This window comes from Zeugodacus cucurbitae, chromosome Y, assembly GCF_028554725.1.
Source record: "Zeugodacus cucurbitae isolate PBARC_wt_2022May chromosome Y, idZeuCucr1.2, whole genome shotgun sequence".
Classification (NCBI taxonomy): Eukaryota; Metazoa; Arthropoda; class Insecta; order Diptera; family Tephritidae; genus Zeugodacus; species Zeugodacus cucurbitae.
This window is the reverse complement of record NC_071673.1, coordinates 3,970,009-3,991,360: the sequence shown is the minus strand read 5'-3', so window position 1 is coordinate 3,991,360 and position 21,352 is coordinate 3,970,009. Positions and strand designations below refer to the sequence as shown.

General features: G+C 32.0%; 2 protein-coding genes across 8 annotated transcripts in view; one reads left to right on the top strand and one right to left on the bottom strand.

Moving 5' to 3' along the window:
* The window catches only part of LOC128923552 (protein rtoA-like), a 2,411,103-nt gene that overhangs the window by 2,203,160 nt on the left and 186,591 nt on the right, over positions 1-21,352 (bottom strand). The gene's annotated exons all lie outside the window — the stretch shown is intronic.
* Positions 15,703-17,510, top strand: LOC128923555 (GATA zinc finger domain-containing protein 14-like). The gene has a single exon (XM_054235831.1). The coding sequence runs from the start codon at positions 16,119-16,121 to the stop codon at positions 17,133-17,135; it is 1,017 nt and encodes a 338-aa protein (XP_054091806.1). The 5' UTR covers positions 15,703-16,118; the 3' UTR covers positions 17,136-17,510.

The following is a 21,352-nucleotide window of genomic DNA, read 5'->3' as shown; positions in this document are numbered from 1 at the left end:
AATCAAGCTGCGATTCACCACCTTCGGGGGGACCCTCCGGAGAATTATAAACATAAAAATAACTAAAATAAACCTTTAACAATAAGAAATTAATATAAATATATAAAAAAAAATTAACAATATGTCAAACCCAAATAACCTAATCCGACCTCCTGTACTTAACGCTGCTCCTCAGCAACCAGCTTCTTCCTCTCCCAATAACTTTAATATAGACCAGTTAACCACGATCATAACTGGAGTCGTTAACAACATATTAAAACAAGAACGACAAAATATAGTCCAATCCGCCCTTAACCCAAATGCCAATTTTTCAAACATTACTGACGTAACCATTGACAGAAACCTTTCCCACAATATAACTGAACTGAATAAAATACCAGACGTTGTAAGATGACTTCGCGATTTGTCATGTAATCCAGGAGAGTTTAACTCTTGGAAAAAAAGTGTAGATCGAATCCTTCAGATCTATGAACCTTTGAGAAGAACGCCAAAATATTACGGCATCCTCAATGTTATAAGAAATAAAGTCGTAGGAAATGCCGATATGGCCCTCAAATCTTATAACACGCCATTGGACTGGAAGGCAATTTCAAGATGCCTTACCCTCCACCACTCTGATAAGCGAGATTTAGGTACCCTTGAGTACCAAATGACTTCTTTGGTGCAAGGTAACCACACCATACAAGAATTCTACCAGAGAGTGTATTCGCACTTATCTCTCATTCTAAACAAAATCGGATGCATGGAAGTTGGTCCAGAATCTATGCATCTACTTACACGCACTTACCGAGACAAAGCTCTCGATACATTTATTCGGGGATTAAAAGGTGATTTGCCAAGACTTCTTGGTATGAGAGAACCAGTTGATCTCCATCAAGCACTTCACTTATGCTTAAAACTTGAAAATCAAAACTATCGTTCGCACTACGCGCTAATCAATAATAACCAAATTAGGAAACATCACGATTTTCGACCATCTCTCCCACCCAGAAAGCAGAACAACATATTTTATCCACAGTTAACATATATTCCGAGGCCACAGATGCCTCTACAAAATTTGACGTACATCAACGTCATCAAGCTCCTCCAAATAATTTTCGCAATATGCAAAATTACAAACCATTAGGCCAACCACCTACCAAACCTCAATTTCCACGACAAGAGCCAATGGATGTCGACCGCTCCTTACATTCAAGAGCAGTCAATTACATGAATAGACCCCAAATTAATGACACCGTAAAAAGACCATCTAATTTTTCCCAACAAATACCTCTAAAACAGCAAAGAAACCTCCATATTGAATCAGCTACTCAACAGGATACACAACAAGACCAACACTACCAATATGGGTGGACACCCACTCCTCTAGAATATGAAAATACACTGACTACTACGAAATTGAACAGCCAGACTAAACTTATGTAGAAGAAAATTCAATGCCAGAAACTCAAGATTATATCGATATCAGTTTTTTAGAATGAGCAGTTCTTCGATGCCTTACGTAGATTTCAAAACGAAGAACGGAAAAATTCTAAAAATGTTAATCGATACAGGCTCAAGTAAAAATTATATACAGCCCTGCCACGAAGAAAAACAAATACTAAATGTCGAACCATTTTTCGCAAAATCTATTGTAGGACAGATGAAAATTACTCACTATACAACCATAAATTTATTCGGCAATAAAGACACTACTTTGAAATTCTTCCTTCTCCCTACATTAAATTCTTTCGACGGTATAATTGGAAATGATAGCCTTAAAGAAATGCGTGCCACCGTTAATATTTATAACAATACTCTGACATTAGGTAATGGCACTAAAATTAAAATTAAACAAAAATTATCTCCGACAGTTAATAAAATAGACGTAAGGACTGATCATATGACAGCTACACAAAAAAAAAATACATAAACCATCTAACTACAAAATATCCTAATCTTTTTACCGAACCAGATAAAAAACTTACTTATACCACCACCGTAATAGGAGAAATTAGAACTTCTTCTTAAACCCCAGTATACACTAAATACTATCCATATTGTTACGTATCAAGATATTCACCACATCTTATTACTATATTCCTTACGTTTACATATCTTATTATTATACTTCTACGTTTTACCATTCTCCATTCGCTTGTAAGAGCTAGTATGTAAGCTTTTCACGTAACTGTAACACAGTTCTTATTTGGAATTGACCGAATAAAGAGTTACTTCATATCTGGCGCAGTCGGTAAAAAGGCGGTCGGTAAACGTCCTGCATCGCGAATTCAAAAGTAAATTTTGAAGCGCTTGCTAATGAAAAATTAGCAAATCAAAAGTCAATTTTGATAAACTTTTTTTTTAAATAAAAGTCGGTAAACGTCTCGTCTCGCGAATTCATAAGTAAATTTTGAAGCGCTTGCGAAATCAAAAGTATATTTTGATAATTATTCATTTTCTTTAATTCGTGCAATGGTGGCACGTAAAGCGGCTTCTCCTCGTACAGAAGTTCCTCGAAGCGAAACGTAAATTTATTAATAGTTTAAAATACAAACATAATTCGACAAAATAAAAGTGCCAATGCCAACAGAAATCAAAAAATACAAAAAATTCAGATAAAATTCGGAAATTGCAAATTAAAAAATAAACAACAATTTTTGTGAAAAAAAGAAACATATTCGGAAAGAAAATAAGAATTTACTAGAACTGTACTTGAAAAAAATTATAAATGAAAATTGAAAAACCAATATATACGGAAAAAATTGTTAGAAATTGTTGTTAAATAGTGGAAATTGAAAAACGTTTAAGAAAGATATAACTCATTTTGAATCATTATCAAATTAAAAATAATGTGACTGTACCAAATAAAAAGAAATAATAAGCGGAAATCATAAATATATGGAAAAAGTAGTGTTATTTTAAAATAAAAAACTATACTAAAATCGATGTGACTGTACAAAACATAAGTGACAATCAAAAAACATATATGAAAGTTAGCGTTAATGTGAAAACTAAATAATTCCGAGGTGACTGTACACAAAAGTAAAATAATAAGTGAAGATAGAAAAAGAACATATACCGAAAAAGAGTTAGAATTATAAACTAAAAAGTGTGAAACTGTACCACTGTACATAACAAAAAAGTTAGACCTGAACAGAAATAAAAAACAGAACAAAATGTAAAACTGTACACTGTACATGCATCAATGTACATAACGCTAAATTGTAACTGAAAAAAAAATATTCTCAAGAGAAAAAAAAATCTACAAACAACAACGTAAAATAACCAAACAATCAATCAATGCTAAAGGAAAAAAGGAGGAACAAATCTACAAACAACAACCAACGCTGGAAATAAAGAAGCAAAAACATCAAAACGGTAATATGAGCGACAAAGCAAGCAGGTGACGCTAAGAAAAAGCTAAGACAAGACAGCAGTTGGAATACACACAACGAAAACGATTAGTGCTAGCAAGTGACGCAACGAAAGAAAGGAAAAACTAAAGAAACACATTTATTTATTTCTAAGATTGATATTACCTATTCAAATGATTAATAATTTATTAGTATTAATACTATGTTCTATTAACAATTCAATTGCTACATACATACCTATATTTTCCGATTTTGTAATATTTGATTATTCATAACAATTTACTAAAAGAAAAATTTTATAAACATGGAGGAATTACACATAAATCGCAAATTCAAGCTTATTTCAAATAATTTGAATTCTCTTCCATATTATGATGGTAATAGAGATGCTCTTCTTAATTTTATTGAACGAACTGATTTAATGGTGCCTATTTTAGAATCATTTCCACCTGAATATAAAGTATTGTTAATGGGCAACATTAAAGACAAAATTACGGGTAATGCAAGAAGATCACTCCTAATGAATGGAAATTTAGAAACTTGGCCATTAATTAAAAAAGTTTTAATTGATTTTCATGGTGAAAAAAATTCAGCTGAAGAAATAGTAGACAAGATAAGAGCATGCCGATGTGACTCTTCAATTGAGAATTTCTATAATAAATTAGCAACACTTTTATGTCGTTTAAACAATACGTTGTATTTTAATGAAAATAAACTTCCTGAAGTTAACAGTGAAAGTAATGCTAGAATTGCATTAAATTCTTTTAAACACGGTTTACCAAAACCTGTTAAAAGTATAATTGTAAGTCGAAACCCGACAAGTCTTAAAGAAGCTTTTGAAATTATAAAGTCAAACGGTTATTTAAATTACACTGTCTCGAATTTCAATAGTAGACAAAATCATAATAAAAATATACGTAATTTCGAACAGACATTAAATTACAGAAATACAGTAGGGTACAACAATAACAATGGGAGATTTCAATTTCAACAAAATTAACCAATGCAATCGAGACAAACTCACAATATTAACAACCAGACATATAGGACACAAAATCATAACCATTTTCAACAAAGTTTTTCAACACAATCGAGACAAAATCATAACGTTAATCACCAGAAATATAGAACGGAAAACCACAACCAACAAACAAATCATAGCACACAATACAATCATACAACTAGACGGAATCAACATTTTCATAATAACCAAAACCATAATTCTTCTCATAGAGAACCTGGACTTGCGCCAATGGATATAGGCATGAACGAAAACAACCAAAATTTTCAATTTGGCGATCAGGGAAACTACCCTATATAGTCATAAATGCGAAATTGAAGAAACTAAAATTTATTATAGATACTGGTGCTGAATTTAGCATAATAAATCCCAAACTTTGCAATCCGAAATGGAGAACAATATCACCTACTTTCAATATTAAACTTTTAAACGGAAATGTCTCAACAAATGTACGATATAGCGTACCACTTTTTAAAGAATTTCGGAAAGAAAATCAATTTATCGATTTTATCGAAATACCGTTTCACGATTACTTCGACGGTATATTGGGAAACAATGTACTGCTTAGCTTAAACGCTATAGTTAATTATAGAACTCGGAAGCTTGTTACAGACAATGCAACACTACCGATTTATTTTTCTGAAAAAGAAGAGTACGAAGTAGATAAATATTTCAAAAATGAAAAATTGCAGGTATTTTGTTGTAAAAACGAATTATCAGACAGTGCCCTTAATAGCACATTCGCAAAACATTTAAATTCAAAGGATGAATCGACATTAAAAAGGGTTCGGAACAATTACAGAGACATATTTTATAAAGAGGGAAATAATTTACCATTTACTAGTGTAATACATCATAGGATTAGAACTAAGACAAATTCGCCAATTTATACCAAGCTTTATAGATACCCAGTTGTGCATCGTGACGAAGTAGACAGACAAGTTAATGAGATGTTAAAACAAAATATAATTGTTCCAAGCAACAGTCCTTATAATTCACCTTTATGGGTCGTACCGAAGAAAATTGATTACAGCGGTGAAGAAAAGTGGCGAGTTGTAATAGATTACAGAAAGCTAAACGAACAGACAATTGATGATAAATTTCCTATCCCAAATATGGAAGACATATTCGACAAATTAGGGAGATGTAGTTACTTTAGCACAATTGACCTTGCTAAAGGTTTCCATCAAATCGAAGTACATCCAGATGACAGAGCCAAAAGTGCATTTTCAACGACAAGTGGACACTACGAATTTAATCGTATGCCCTTTGGGTTAAAAACAGAGACTTTGGGTTTAAGAGACTACATTAATAAAATTTGCGTTGTATACTTGGACGATATTTTAATTTTTTCCACTAGCTTTATAGAACATATTGACTCCATAACGAAAATTTTTAAGAAATTGATAGAAGCAAATTTAAAAATTCAAGGCGAAAAGTGTCATTTTGCAGCATTTACAACAAAATTTTTAGGACATATTGTTTCAGTTGACGGTATCAGACCAGACCCATCAAAAATTAAAGCAATAGCAACGATGTCTCCACCATCTAACGCGAAAGAAATTAAACAATATCTGGGCATTACAGGATATTATCGGAAATTTATACGGGATTATGCAAAAGTTGCCTACCCAATGGTTAGGTATTTAAAAAAGGATTGCGTTGTTGACAATAAAGACAGTGAATTTTTAAATTCTTTCGAAACATTAAAAAAGTTAGTTACAAGTGAACCAGTTTTACAACCACCAGATTTTAATAAAAAATTTATTCTTACAACTGACGCATCTCAGTTTGCAATAGGGTCTGTTCTCAGCCAAAGCGGCCATCCAATTTGTTTTGCATCACGTACTTTAGCTGATCACGAGATTCGTTATTCGACTATAGAAAAAGAAATGCTTGCTATAGTTTGGTCAGTAAAACACTTTCGAACATATCTGTACGGTCGGAAATTTGTAATTCAAACCGATCACAAACCTTTAACATGGCTAAATAATCTCAAAGAACCCAAGATGAAATTGCAAAGGTGGAAAATTTTTCTTAACGAATACGAGTTTGATATAACCTATATAAAAGGTAAAGACAACACTGTAGCAGACAGTTTAAGCAGATACATAAAAAATGAAGAATGCACAACCGCAATCGTATTTAATAATGAGAATATCCAAAATGAAATTAGTGAAGAACAGGAAGAAACTTGGTCCACAGACGGGACAGTTCATAGTATACAAGAAGATAACTTAACATACATTTTTACTACAGAAAAATCGGTTAATTATTACAAAAATCAAATCTATCTTAGTTATAGGCAAAACGAAAAGTTTTATATAAAAATTGTACACAAAAAGTGTCAATCACATATCGTTATAACAGAAAATTCAAATTTAAAAGAAATAATGCAAAAAGTACTTATTGAAAAGGGGTTAATGTGCATTTTTTGTGGGAATGACGAACTATTTCTTAAATTCCAAGACATTTATAATGAAAATTTTCAATTAAAAGATTTAACGTTGTATAGGTCAAAAATAAAACTAATAGAAGTCATGGACAAAAATGAAATTCTAACTATAATAGAAAACGAACACCTTCGTAACAACCATAGAGGTACACAGGAAATATTTCTTGAATTAAAAAATAATTTTTTTTATCCTAAATTATTTAAAATAATAACTAAAGCCATTAATAATTGTTCAATTTGCAAAATAGCAAAACACGACAGAAGTCCAATTAAACATCCTTAACGACATAGTTCACATAGACATTTGGTTTCCATACAGAAACATCATGTATCTCACAACAATAGATAAATTTTCAAAATACGCAACGTTTCACAAACTTAACGACAGAAATTGGGTAGCAATCTTGGCAGCTTTGAAACAACGTATACAGTTTTTAGGCAAAATGCGAAAACTAGTGTTTGATAACGAACGCTGCATATTACATAGCGCAGTAAGATTATTTTTAGAAGAGGAAAACATTGAGACACATGTAACCACCCCATGGCACAAAACAGGTAACTCTGACATCGAACGATTACATGGTACATTAAACGAACATTTGAGAATAATAGAAGTAGATAGAAGCAATAATGAAGAAGACATAAATGACAATCTTTTCAAAATATTTAATTTATATATGTAACAATACAATACACTCAACAACAAAAATAAGACCAATTGATTTTATAATTAAAAATTATGATAAACAATTGATACAGAAATTATCTAGAAAATTCGAAGAAGAAAAAATTAAAAAAATTGATCAGATTAATCTAAAAAGACACCATGAATCAAATCAGTTGGATAATGTAGTAATTAACAGAGAAATTGCAAAAAATAAACCTAAATACAAACAATTAAATAAATATGAGCGTAATGGTAACAATGTGGTAGATACTTCAAATAAAAGAAGAACAAAATATTATAAAACACAATTAAAGCGCAAATACAAGTTTCAAAACGAATGAAAAAAAATAAAAATGTACAAAGAAATAAAATGAAATTGAAAATTTCAAATACAATTATAAATTCATTAAAAACATAAATTACTGAAAGAGGTATTAAAAATGTTAAATATGATTAGAACTTATTTAAGAAACTTATGTAAAACCAATCACAAATGTTAAAAACGATTAATAGTTAATTTAAGAAATTTATGCAAAAACTATTAAGATCTTGATTGTAAGATCTAGAATGTAAGCTTTTCATGTAACTGTACCTCAGTTCTTATTTGGTATTGACCGAATAAAGAGCCCCTTCATATCTATATAAATCATTTTTTAAGAAAATATTTCAAAAAAAAATTTTAAGAAAAATTTTTTAGTAACATTTATCTACATTTCAAATTTTAATTGTATGTTTACTAACCTTAACTAACATTATAACAAATACATAATAACGGGCTTGTACAGCCAATAAAAAAATAAAAATCAAGCTGTGATTCACCACCTTCGGGGGGACCCTCCGGAGAATTATAAACATAAAAATAACTAAAATAAACCTTTAACAATAAGAAATTAATATAAATATATAAAAAAAAAATTAACAATATGTCAAACCCAAATAACCTAATCCGACCTCCTGTACTTAACGCTGCTCCTCAGCAACCAGCTTCTTCCTCTCCCAATAACTTTAATATAGACCAGTTAACCACGATCATAACTGGAGTCGTTAACAACATATTAAAACAAGAACGACAAAATATAGTCCAATCCGCCCTTAACCCAAATGCCAATTTTTCAAACATTACTGACGTAACCATTGACAGAAACCTTTCCCACAATATAACTGAACTGAATAAAATACCAGACGTTGTAAGATGACTTCGCGATTTGTCATGTAATCCAGGAGAGTTTAACTCTTGGAAAAAAAGTGTAGATCGAATCCTTCAGATCTATGAACCTTTGAGAAGAACGCCAAAATATTACGGCATCCTCAATGTTATAAGAAATAAAGTCGTAGGAAATGCCGATATGGCCCTCAAATCTTATAACACGCCATTGGACTGGAAGGCAATTTCAAGATGCCTTACCCTCCACCACTCTGATAAGCGAGATTTAGGTACCCTTGAGTACCAAATGACTTCTTTGGTGCAAGGTAACCACACCATACAAGAATTCTACCAGAGAGTGTATTCGCACTTATCTCTCATTCTAAACAAAATCGGATGCATGGAAGTTGGTCCAGAATCTATGCATCTACTTACACGCACTTACCGAGACAAAGCTCTCGATACATTTATTCGGGGATTAAAAGGTGATTTGCCATGACTTCTTGGTATGAGAGAACCAGTTGATCTCCATCAAGCACTTCACTTATGCTTTGAATAATAGGGTGCATAGCCTCTCACTAGTTTTGGACGCACTCTGTTAATATCCATATATGTACATATGTCCGAAAAACAATTAAAGACGTATATTGTGCTAATACAATTTATAATATTTGTCTTTATTCGATTTTATATGGTTTAGCTAATTTTATATTTTAAATGTTAGTTTTATACAAAGGTTGTCGACTTAATCAACTGCTTGCTGCGGATGGATGGTGAAAAACGAATGAAGATACGTGAATCGGAACGCAGGTCGAAAAAGAAGAAATCGAGGGTATAATTGACGATCCTTTCTATTCCCTTTTGTGTGGTGTACGGTGTTGTTATGTGTGTGGGTGTGTTGATGTGACAGTTTTCTTCTGTTCTGTGGTGAGTGTGGTGAATGTTATGTATCAGTGGTGTGGATTTGGATAAATGTTGTGTGCCAGTGTGGTATGTTGATGCTTAGTGAGTGTGGATGAATGTTACAATTGGGGGTTGAGCCAGACTCATTTAAACATCCCGGCCCCCCCTAGGCGAATGTTTTAGCCTAGCAGTCGCTGTAGTTGTTATAGCGCACCTACAAGGCTACTAAGGCTTGTGTTGCGCCAAGACATTGGTCGTCAAGTTGATCGACAATATATGGTAATTTTTGTGTTAGTTTGAATGGATTATTCGTTACGGACTTATTCGACTGTCCTTGTGTATGCACTAATGTATGTTGTTGCGCGTATGAGAGCTCGTGATAGAGATCAATGGCTTTTTTACATTGCATTATTACTTTTGGATTATTTATTACGGACTTATTCGACTGCCCTTGTGTATGCACTAATGTATGTTGTTGCGCGTATGAGAGCTCGTGATAGAGATCAATGGCTTTTTTACATATGTGTGCATGTATGTGCATATATTTAAGAGAATATAATATGGTTTGTGCAATCCGGCTTGTTTTTCATTAAACATGTTTAAAAATGTTTGTAGGGTGTTGAGGAATAGACAGATTATATGTAGTATAAATGTTAGTATATTTGCGCGATAAGAAGAGAGTGAAAACGGAATAGGTAATATGCGGTTATTTTATCCACTGCACCTTTTCATTACTTATTGGTTACTATGCTGCTTACTGCTTTCAGAAGCTGAAGGCGTATCGCCGGAACATATTGCAAGTATCGAATCCTTCAGATCTATGAACCTTTGAGAAGAACGCCAAAATATTACGGCATCCTCAATGTTATAAGAAATAAAGTCGTAGGAAATGCCGATATGGCCCTCAAATCTTATAACACGCCATTGGACTGGAAGGCAATTTCAAGATGCCTTACCCTCCACCACTCTGATAAGCGAGATTTAGGTACCCTTGAGTACCAAATGACTTCTTTGGTGCAAGGTAACCACACCATACAAGAATTCTACCAGAGAGTGTATTCGCACTTATCTCTCATTCTAAACAAAATCGGATGCATGGAAGTTGGTCCAGAATCTATGCATCTACTTACACGCACTTACCGAGACAAAGCTCTCGATACATTTATTCGGGGATTAAAAGGTGATTTGCCATGACTTCTTGGTATGAGAGAACCAGTTGATCTCCATCAAGCACTTCACTTATGCTTTGAATAATAGGGTGCATAGCCTCTCACTAGTTTTGGACGCACTCTGTTAATATCCATATATGTACATATGTCCGAAAAACAATTAAAGACGTATATTGTGCTAATACAATTTATAATATTTGTCTTTATTCGATTTTATATGGTTTAGCTAATTTTATATTTTAAATGTTAGTTTTATACAAAGGTTGTCGACTTAATCAACTGCTTGCTGCGGATGGATGGTGAAAAACGAATGAAGATACGTGAATCGGAACGCAGGTCGAAAAAGAAGAAATCGAGGGTATAATTGACGATCCTTTCTATTCCCTTTTGTGTGGTGTACGGTGTTGTTATGTGTGTGGGTGTGTTGATGTGACAGTTTTCTTCTGTTCTGTGGTGAGTGTGGTGAATGTTATGTATCAGTGGTGTGGATTTGGATAAATGTTGTGTGCCAGTGTGGTATGTTGATGCTTAGTGAGTGTGGATGAATGTTACAATTGGGGGTTGAGCCAGACTCATTTAAACATCCCGGCCCCCCCTAGGCGAATGTTTTAGCCTAGCAGTCGCTGTAGTTGTTATAGCGCACCTACAAGGCTACTAAGGCTTGTGTTGCGCCAAGACATTGGTCGTCAAGTTGATCGACAATATATGGTAATTTTTGTGTTAGTTTGAATGGATTATTCGTTACGGACTTATTCGACTGTCTTTGTGTATGCACTAATGTATGTTGTTGCGCGTATGAGAGCTCGTGATAGAGATCAATGGCTTTTTTACATTGCATTATTACTTTTGGATTATTTATTACGGACTTATTCGACTGCCCTTGTGTATGCACTAATGTATGTTGTTGCGCGTATGAGAGCTCGTGATAGAGATCAATGGCTTTTTTACATATGTGTGCATGTATGTGCATATATTTAAGAGAATATAATATGGTTTGTGCAATCCGGCTTGTTTTTCATTAAACATGTTTAAAAATGTTTGTAGGGTGTTGAGGAATAGACAGATTATATGTAGTATAAATGTTAGTATATTTGCGCGATAAGAAGAGCGTGAAAACGGAATAGGTAATATGCGGTTATTTTATCCACTGCACCTTTTCATTACTTATTGGTTACTATGCTGCTTACTGCTTTCAGAAGCTGAAGGCGTATCGCCGGAACATATTGCAAGTGTCCATGTGCATATTTATATACTTCAATATGTTTTTTATATGTGTTATGTATATTTATATACAAATGTAAGCGCATTGGCAATTTGTGGTGTATATATGTATGTAAGTTTGTATATATTTTGTAAGTCGTGTATCTCTTTTTTTATATCGGTATTTTGATTTTTACCGTCAATTATAATCATAAATTATAGCCGTTTAAATGGTTTTTGGTTACAGATGTTATTTTATCTAAGCCGAATTTTTGCATATAAATAAATAAAATCTGGAATCGATACAACTCAATTCATACCGCTTAAAGAGGTATGGGGATGTGTATAGATTATGAGTTTATATTGCGTTTTCCGATCCAATTTATTTGCTCCTATTCTACAGGCTGCCAGCTGTTCTGTTGCTCGCTGTGCTTTGTTTCTGTTATAATGCAGCTGGAGGTATGTATATTGTTGTTGTTATTTTCGAGCCCGTTTTTGTTACATTCACATTATGTTGATTATGTTATGTTAATGTTTAGTGCTTAGTTTACCGCCCGTTTGTTTTTGTATTTATGTTTGTTTTTTATTTATTTTTCTTCTGGACGAGTGATACTTATATTGCATACTTGTTTTGCACTGTTTCTTTCTTTTTGTTATAAGTTTGTATACTTATATGATTGTGTATATTTATACTCTCGCAACAAAAGTTGTTGTTTTATTTAAATTTTTTGCGCAGTTGTATATTTTATTATTGTGTTAGTCACTGCACATTTATTTTATAAGAATATATATTCCGTTCACTGCAATTATTTTTACTTTTCTTTTTGTATTTCCGAATTTTTGTCACCGCATTTTATGATTTTAATGTGTATGTATTTTATTTGATTTTTTGGTAGTATCACCAATAGTGCCTTTCAGTAAGGCTCGAAGGACCATGAATAATAGGGTGCATAGCCTCTCACTAGTTTTGGACGCACTCTGTTAATATCCATATATGTACATATGTCCGAAAAACAATGAAAGACGTATATTGTGCTAATACAATTTATAATATTTGTCTTTATTCGATTTTATATGGTTTAGCTAATTTTATATTTTAAATGTTAGTTTTATACAAAGGTTGTCGACTTAATCAACTGCTTGCTGCGGATGGATGGTGAAAAACGAATGAAGATACGTGAATCGGAACGCAGGTCGAAAAAGAAGAAATCGAGGGTATAATTGACGATCCTTTCTATTCCCTTTTGTGTGGTGTACGGTGTTGTTATGTGTGTGGGTGTGTTGATGTGACAGTTTTCTTCTGTTCTGTGGTGAGTGTGGTGAATGTTATGTATCAGTGGTGTGGATTTGGATAAATGTTGTGTGCCAGTGTGGTATGTTGATGCTTAGTGAGTGTGGATGAATGTTACAATTGGGGGTTGAGCCAGACTCATTTAAAACTTGAAAATCAAAACTATCGTTCGCACTACGCGCTAATCAATAATAACCAAATTAGGAAACATCACGATTTTCGACCATCTCTCCCACCCAGAAAGCAGAACAACATATTTTATCCACAGTTAACATATATTCCGAGTCCACAGATGCCTCTACAAAATTTGACGTACATCAACGTCATCAAGCTCCTCCAAATAATTTTCGCAATATGCAAAATTACAAACCATTAGGCCAACCACCTACCAAACCTCAATTTCCACGACAAGAGCCAATGGATGTCGACCGCTCCTTACATTCAAGAGCAGTCAATTACATGAATAGACCCCAAATTAATGACACCGTAAAAAGACCATCTAATTTTTCCCAACAAATACCTCTAAAACAGCAAAGAAATCTCCATATTGAATCAGCTACTCAACAGGATACACAACAAGACCAACACTACCAATATGGGTGGACACCCACTCCTCTAGAATATGAAAATACACTGACTACTACGAAATTGAACAGCCAGACTAAACTTATGTAGAAGAAAATTCAATGCCAGAAACTCAAGATTATATCGATATCAATTTTTTAGAATGAGCAGTTCTTCGATGCCTTACGTAGATTTCAAAACGAAGAACGGAAAAATTCTAAAAATGTTAATCGATACAGGCTCAAGTAAAAATTATATACAGCCCTGCCACGAAGAAAAACAAATACTAAATGTCGAACCATTTTTCGCAAAGTCTATTGTAGGACAGATGAAAATTACTCACTATACAACCATAAATTTATTCGGCAATAAAGACACTACTTTGAAATTCTTCCTTCTCCCTACATTAAATTCTTTCGACGGTATAATTGGAAATGATAGCCTTAAAGAAATGCGTGCCACCGTTAATATTTATAACAATACTCTGACATTAGGTAATGGCACTAAAATTAAAATTAAACAAAAATTATCTCCGACAGTTAATAAAATAGACGTAAGGACTGATCATATGACAGCTACACAAAAAAAAAATACATAAACCATCTAACTACAAAATATCCTAATCTTTTTACCGAACCAGATAAAAAACTTACTTATACCACCACCGTAATAGGAGAAATTAGAACTTCTTCTTAAACCCCAGTATACACTAAATACTATCCATATTGTTACGTATCAAGATATTCACCACATCTTATTACTATATTCCTTACGTTTACATATCTTATTATTATACTTCTACGTTTTACCATTCTCCATTCGCTTGTAAGAGCTAGTATGTAAGCTTTTCACGTAACTGTAACACAGTTCTTATTTGGAATTGACCGAATAAAGAGTTACTTCATATCTGGCGCAGTCGGTAAAAAGGCGGTCGGTAAACGTCCTGCATCGCGAATTCAAAAGTAAATTTTGAAGCGCTTGCTAATGAAAAATTAGCAAATCAAAAGTCAATTTTGATAAACTTTTTTTTTAAATAAAAGTCGGTAAACGTCTCGTCTCGCGAATTCATAAGTAAATTTTGAAGCGCTTGCGAAATCAAAAGTATATTTTGATAATTATTCATTTTCTTTAATTCGTGCAATGGTGGCACGTAAAGCGGCTTCTCCTCGTACAGAAGTTCCTCGAAGCGAAACGTAAATTTATTAATAGTTTAAAATACAAACATAATTCGACAAAATAAAAGTGCCAATGCCAACAGAAATCAAAAAATACAAAAAATTCAGATAAAATTCGGAAATTGCAAATTAAAAAATAAACAACAATTTTTGTGAAAAAAAGAAACATATTCGGAAAGAAAATAAGAATTTACTAGAACTGTACTTGAAAAAAATTATAAATGAAAATTGAAAAACCAATATATACGGAAAAAATTGTTAGAAATTGTTGTTAAAAAGTGGAAATTGAAAAACGTTTAAGAAAGATATAACTCATTTTGAATCATTATCAAATTAAAAATAATGTGACTGTACCAAATAAAAAGAAATAATAAGCGGAAATCATAAATATACGGAAAAAGTAGTGTTATTTTAAAATAAAAAACTATACTAAAATCGATGTGACTGTACAAAACATAAGTGACAATCAAAAAACATATATGAAAGTTAGCGTTAATGTGAAAACTAAATAATTCCGAGGTGACTGTACACAAAAGTAAAATAATAAGTGAAGATAGAAAAAGAACATATACCGAAAAAGAGTTAGAATTATAAACTAAAAAGTGTGAAACTGTACCACTGTACATAACAAAAAAGTTAGACCTGAACAGAAATAAAAAACAGAACAAAATGTAAAACTGTACACTGTACATGCATCAATGTACATAACGCTAAATTGTAACTGAAAAAAAAAATATTCTCAAGAGAAAAAAAAAATCTACAAACAACAACGTAAAATAACCAAACAATCAATCAATGCTAAAGGAAAAAAGGAGGAACAAATCTACAAACAACAACCAACGCTGGAAATAAAGAAGCAAAAACATCAAAACGGTAATATGAGCGACAAAGCAAGCAGGTGACGCTAAGAAAAAGCTAAGACAAGACAGCAGTTGGAATACACACAACGAAAACGATTAGTGCTAGCAAGTGACGCAACGAAAGAAAGGAAAAACTAAAGAAACACATTTATTTATTTCTAAGATTGATATTACCTATTCAAATGATTAATAATTTATTAGTATTAATACTATGTTCTATTAACAATTCAATTGCTACATACATACCTATATTTTCCGATTTTGTAATATTTGATTATTCATAACAATTTACTAAAAGAAAAATTTTATAAACATGGAGGAATTACACATAAATAGCAAATTCAAGCTTATTTCAAGTAATTTGAATTCTCTTCCATATTATGATGGTAATAGAGATGCTCTTCTTAATTTTATTGAACGAACTGATTTAATGGTGCCTATTTTAGAATCATTTCCACCTGAATATAAAGTATTGTTAATGGGCAACATTAAAGACAAAATTACGGGTAATGCAAGAAGATCACTCCTAATGAATGGAAATTTAGAAACTTGGCCATTAATTAAAAAAGTTTTAATTGATTTTCATGGTGAAAAAAATTCAGCTGAAGAAATAGTAGACAAGATAAGAGCATGCCGATGTGACTCTTCAATTGAGAATTTCTATAATAAATTAGCAACACTTTTATGTCGTTTAAACAATACGTTGTATTTTAATGAAAATAAACTTCCTGAAGTTAACAGTGAAAGTAATGCTAGAATTGCATTAAATTCTTTTAAACACGGTTTACCAAAACCTGTTAAAAGTATAATTGTAAGTCGAAACCCGACAAGTCTTAAAGAAGCTTTTGAAATTATAAAGTCAAACGGTTATTTAAATTACACTGTCTCGAATTTCAATAGTAGACAAAATCATAATAAAAATAGACGTAATTTCGAACAGACATTAAATTACAGAAATACAGTAGGGTACAACAATAACAATGGGAGATTTCAATTTCAACAAAATTTACCAATGCAATCGAGACAAACTCACAATATTAACAACCAGACATATAGGACACAAAATCATAACCATTTTCAACAAAGTTTTTCAACACAATCGAGACAAAATCATAACGTTAATCACCAGAAATATAGAACAGAAAACCACAACCAACAAACAAATCATAGCACACAATACAATCATACAACTAGACGGAATCAACATTTTCATAATAACCAAAACCATAATTCTTCTCATAGAGAACCTGGACTTGAGCCAATGGATATAGGCATGAACGAAAACAACCAAAATTTTCAATTTGGCGATCAGGGAAACTACCCTATATAGTCATAAATGCGAAATTGAAGAAACTAAAATTTATTATAGATACTGGTGCTGAATTTAGCATAATAAATCCCAAACTTTGCAATCCGAAATGGAGAACAATATCACCTACTTTCAATATTAAACTTTTAAACGGAAATGTCTCAACAAATGTACGATATAGCGTACCACTTTTTAAAGAATTTCGGAAAGAAAATCAATTTATCGATTTTATCGAATTACCGTTTCACGATTACTTCGACGGTATATTGGGAAACAATGTACTGCTTAGCTTAAACGCTATAGTTAATTATAGAACTCGGAAGCTTGTTACAGACAATGCAACACTACCGATTTATTTTTCTGAAAAAGAAGAGTACGAAGTAGATAAATATTTCAAAAATGAAAAATTGCAGGTATTTTGTTGTAAAAACGAATTATCAGACAGTGCACTTAATAGCACATTCGCAAAACATTTAAATTCAAAGGATGAATCGACATTAAAAAAGGTTCGGAACAATTACAGAGACATATTTTATAAAGAGGGAAATAATTTACCATTTACTAGTGTAATACATCATAGGATTAGAACTAAGACAAATTCGCCAATTTATACCAAGCTTTATAGATACCCAGTTGTGCATCGTGACGAAGTAGACAGACAAGTTAATGAGATGTTAAAACAAAATATAATTGTTCCAAGCAACAGTCCTTATAATTCACCTTTATGGGTCGTACCGAAGAAAATTGATTACAGCGGTGAAGAAAAGTGGCGAGTTGTAATAGATTACAGAAAGCTAAACGAACAGACAATTGATGATAAATTTCCTATCCCAAATATGGAAGACATATTCGACAAATTAGGGAGATGTAGTTACTTTAGCACAATTGACCTTGCTAAAGGTTTCCATCAAATCGAAGTACATCCAGATGACAGAGCCAAAAGTGCATTTTCAACGACAAGTGGACACTACGAATTTAATCGTATGCCCTTTGGGTTAAAAACAGAGACTTTGGGTTTAAGAGACTACATTAATAAAATTTGCGTTGTATACTTGGACGATATTTTAATTTTTTCTACTAGCTTTATAGAACATATTGACTCCATAACGAAAATTTTTAAGAAATTGATAGAAGCAAATTTAAAAATTCAAGGCGAAAAGTGTCATTTTGCAGCATTTACAACAAAATTTTTAGGACATATTGTTTCAGTTGACGGTATCAGACCAGACCCATCAAAAATTAAAGCAATAGCAACGATGTCTCCACCATCTAACGCGAAAGAAATTAAACAATTTCTGGGCATTACAGGATATTATCGGAAATTTATACGGGATTATGCAAAAGTTGCCTACCCAATGGTTAGGTATTTAAAAAAGGATTGCGTTGTTGACAATAAAGACAGTGAATTTTTAAATTCTTTCGAAACATTAAAAAAGTTAGTTACAAGTGAACCAGTTTTACAACCACCAGATTTTAATAAAAAATTTATTCTTACAACTGACGCATCTCAGTTTGCAATAGGGTCTGTTCTCAGCCAAAGCGGCCATCCAATTTGTTTTGCATCACGTACTTTAGCTGATCACGAGATTCGTTATTCGACTATAGAAAAAGAAATGCTTGCTATAGTTTGGTCAGTAAAACACTTTCGAACATATCTGTACGGTCGGAAATTTGTAATTCAAACCGATCACAAACCTTTAACATGGCTAAATAATCTCAAAGAACCCAAGATGAAATTGCAAAGGTGGAAAATTTTTCTTAACGAATACGAGTTTGATATAACCTATATAAAAGGTAAAGACAACACAGTAGCAGACAGTTTAAGCAGATACATAAAAAATGAAGAATGCACAACCGCAATCGTATTTAATAATGAGAATATCCAAAATGAAATTAGTGAAGAACAGGAAGAAACTTGGTCCACAGACGGGACAGTTCATAGTATACAAGAAGATAACTTAACATACATTTTTACTACAGAAAAATCGGTTAATTATTACAAAAATCAAATCTATCTTAGTTATAGGCAAAACGAAAAGTTTTATATAAAAATTGTACACAAAAAGTGTCAATCACATATCGTTATAACAGAAAATTCAAATTTAAAAGAAATAATGCAAAAAGTACTTATTGAAAAGGGGTTAATGTGCATTTTTTGTGAGAATGACGAACTATTTCTTAAATTCCAAGACATTTATAATGAAAATTTTCATTTGAAAGATTTAACGTTGTATAGGTCAAAAATAAAACTAATAGAAGTCACGGACAAAAATGAAATTCTAACTATAATAGAAAACGAACACCTTCGTAACAACCACAGAGGTACACAGGAAATATTTCTTGAATTAAAAAATAATTTTTTTTATCCTAAATTATTTAAAATAATAACTAAAGCCATTAATAATTGTTCAATTTGCAAAATAGCAAAACACGACAGAAGTCCAATTAAACATCCTTAACGACATAGTTCACATAGACATTTGGTTTCCATACAGAAACATCATGTATCTCACAACAATAGATAAATTTTCAAAATACGCAACGTTTCACAAACTTAACGACAGAAATTGGGTAGCAATCTTGGCAGCTTTGAAACAACGTATACAGTTTTTAGGCAAAATGCGAAAACTAGTGTTTGATAACGAACGCTGCATATTACATAGCGCAGTAAGATTATTTTTAGAAGAGGAAAACATTGAGACACATGTAACCACCCCATGGCACAAAACAGGTAACTCTGACATCGAACGATTACATGGTACATTATACGAACATTTGAGAATAATAGAAGTAGATAGAAGCAATAATGATGAAGACATAAATGACAATCTTTTCAAAATATTTAATTCATATAACAATACAATACACTCAACAACAAAAATAAGACCAATTGATTTTATAATTAAAAATTATGATAAACAATTGATACAGAAATTATTTAGAAAATTCGAAGAAGAAAAAATTAAAAAAATTGATCAGATTAATCTAAAAAGACACCATGAATCAAATCAGTTGGATAATGTAGTAATTAACAGAGAAATTGCAAAAAATAAATCTAAATACAAACAATTAAATAAATATGAGCGTAATGGTAACTATGTGGTAGATACATCAAATAAAAGAAGAACAAAATATTATAAAACACAATTAAAGCGCAAATACAAGTTTCAAAACGAATGAAAAAAAATAAAAATGTACAAAGAAATAAAATGAAATTGAAAATTTCTAATACAATTATAAATTCATTAAAACATAAATTACTGAAATATGAATTAAAAATGTCAAATATGATTAGAACTTATTTAAGAAACTTATGTAAAAAAACTTGAGTTGTTTTGGTGAAACGTTGCTCTTCAGTGTGCTGGCATATCTCTTCTTTTTAGACGTGATTGATTACAAGAATGTACTAAAGCATTAGCCAATGGGTTTGGGTGAAGCCGACACGACATTATATGGCATCTATGGAACGCAAGTGGTAATATTCAACAATGCCACAATTAAAATTAACAACCAGACATTTAATAATTTTGAAGTAAAAACGATCGAGACAATCCCCGCAGCACTACAGTTAACTCCATCAGAGATGGACCACATAGAGTTACTCTCATTAGAAGCTCTAAAGGATTTACATACATATAAATAATATAAAGCGTATCAACTTCTTTAAAAAGGCAACATTGTCCTATGGAAATATAATAACAGCAACATTTCTCATAATCAATTATTTATTATTTTCTTCAAAAAGCGGTCCATAGAAATCCACTATGTTGAGAAAGACGTAATAGAATCAAGTACAAGTCCAGAAGTTACAGCACAAAAAGAAAAATCTGAAACATTCGTAAATTTTAATGACCTACCATTCTATTAATGATCGAGGACGATCATATTTAAGAGGGGAGGAGTTAACACAATTGATTATGAAATTCTCAAACATCGGTCAATAACTTTACCTGCAATCGATGAACTGCTGACGCTGCATCAGTTATTGACTCCGCACACGCATGACTCCGCATCAGCATATTGGCAATTGGGGACAAACATTAACGTGACCAGCAAATAGCTTAGGTTTAATTTAGGCTTAAGAAGTATTTTGTATTTAGTTTTTAGTAGAGAGTGTTAGTCTTTAGAACTCATTTTAAATAATAAAATAAACTGCGGGTGCAAGTCCGCTATTTAAAAAAAATTAAGTTTTAATAAAAACTTAACTTATACGAACACACCTATAAACAAATTATATT

Bases quoted from the DNA above. Each gene is read 5' to 3' on its own strand.
- LOC128923555 (XM_054235831.1), top strand. From the start codon at position 16,119: ATGGAGGAATTACACATAAATAGCAAATTCAAGCTTATTTCAAGTAAT.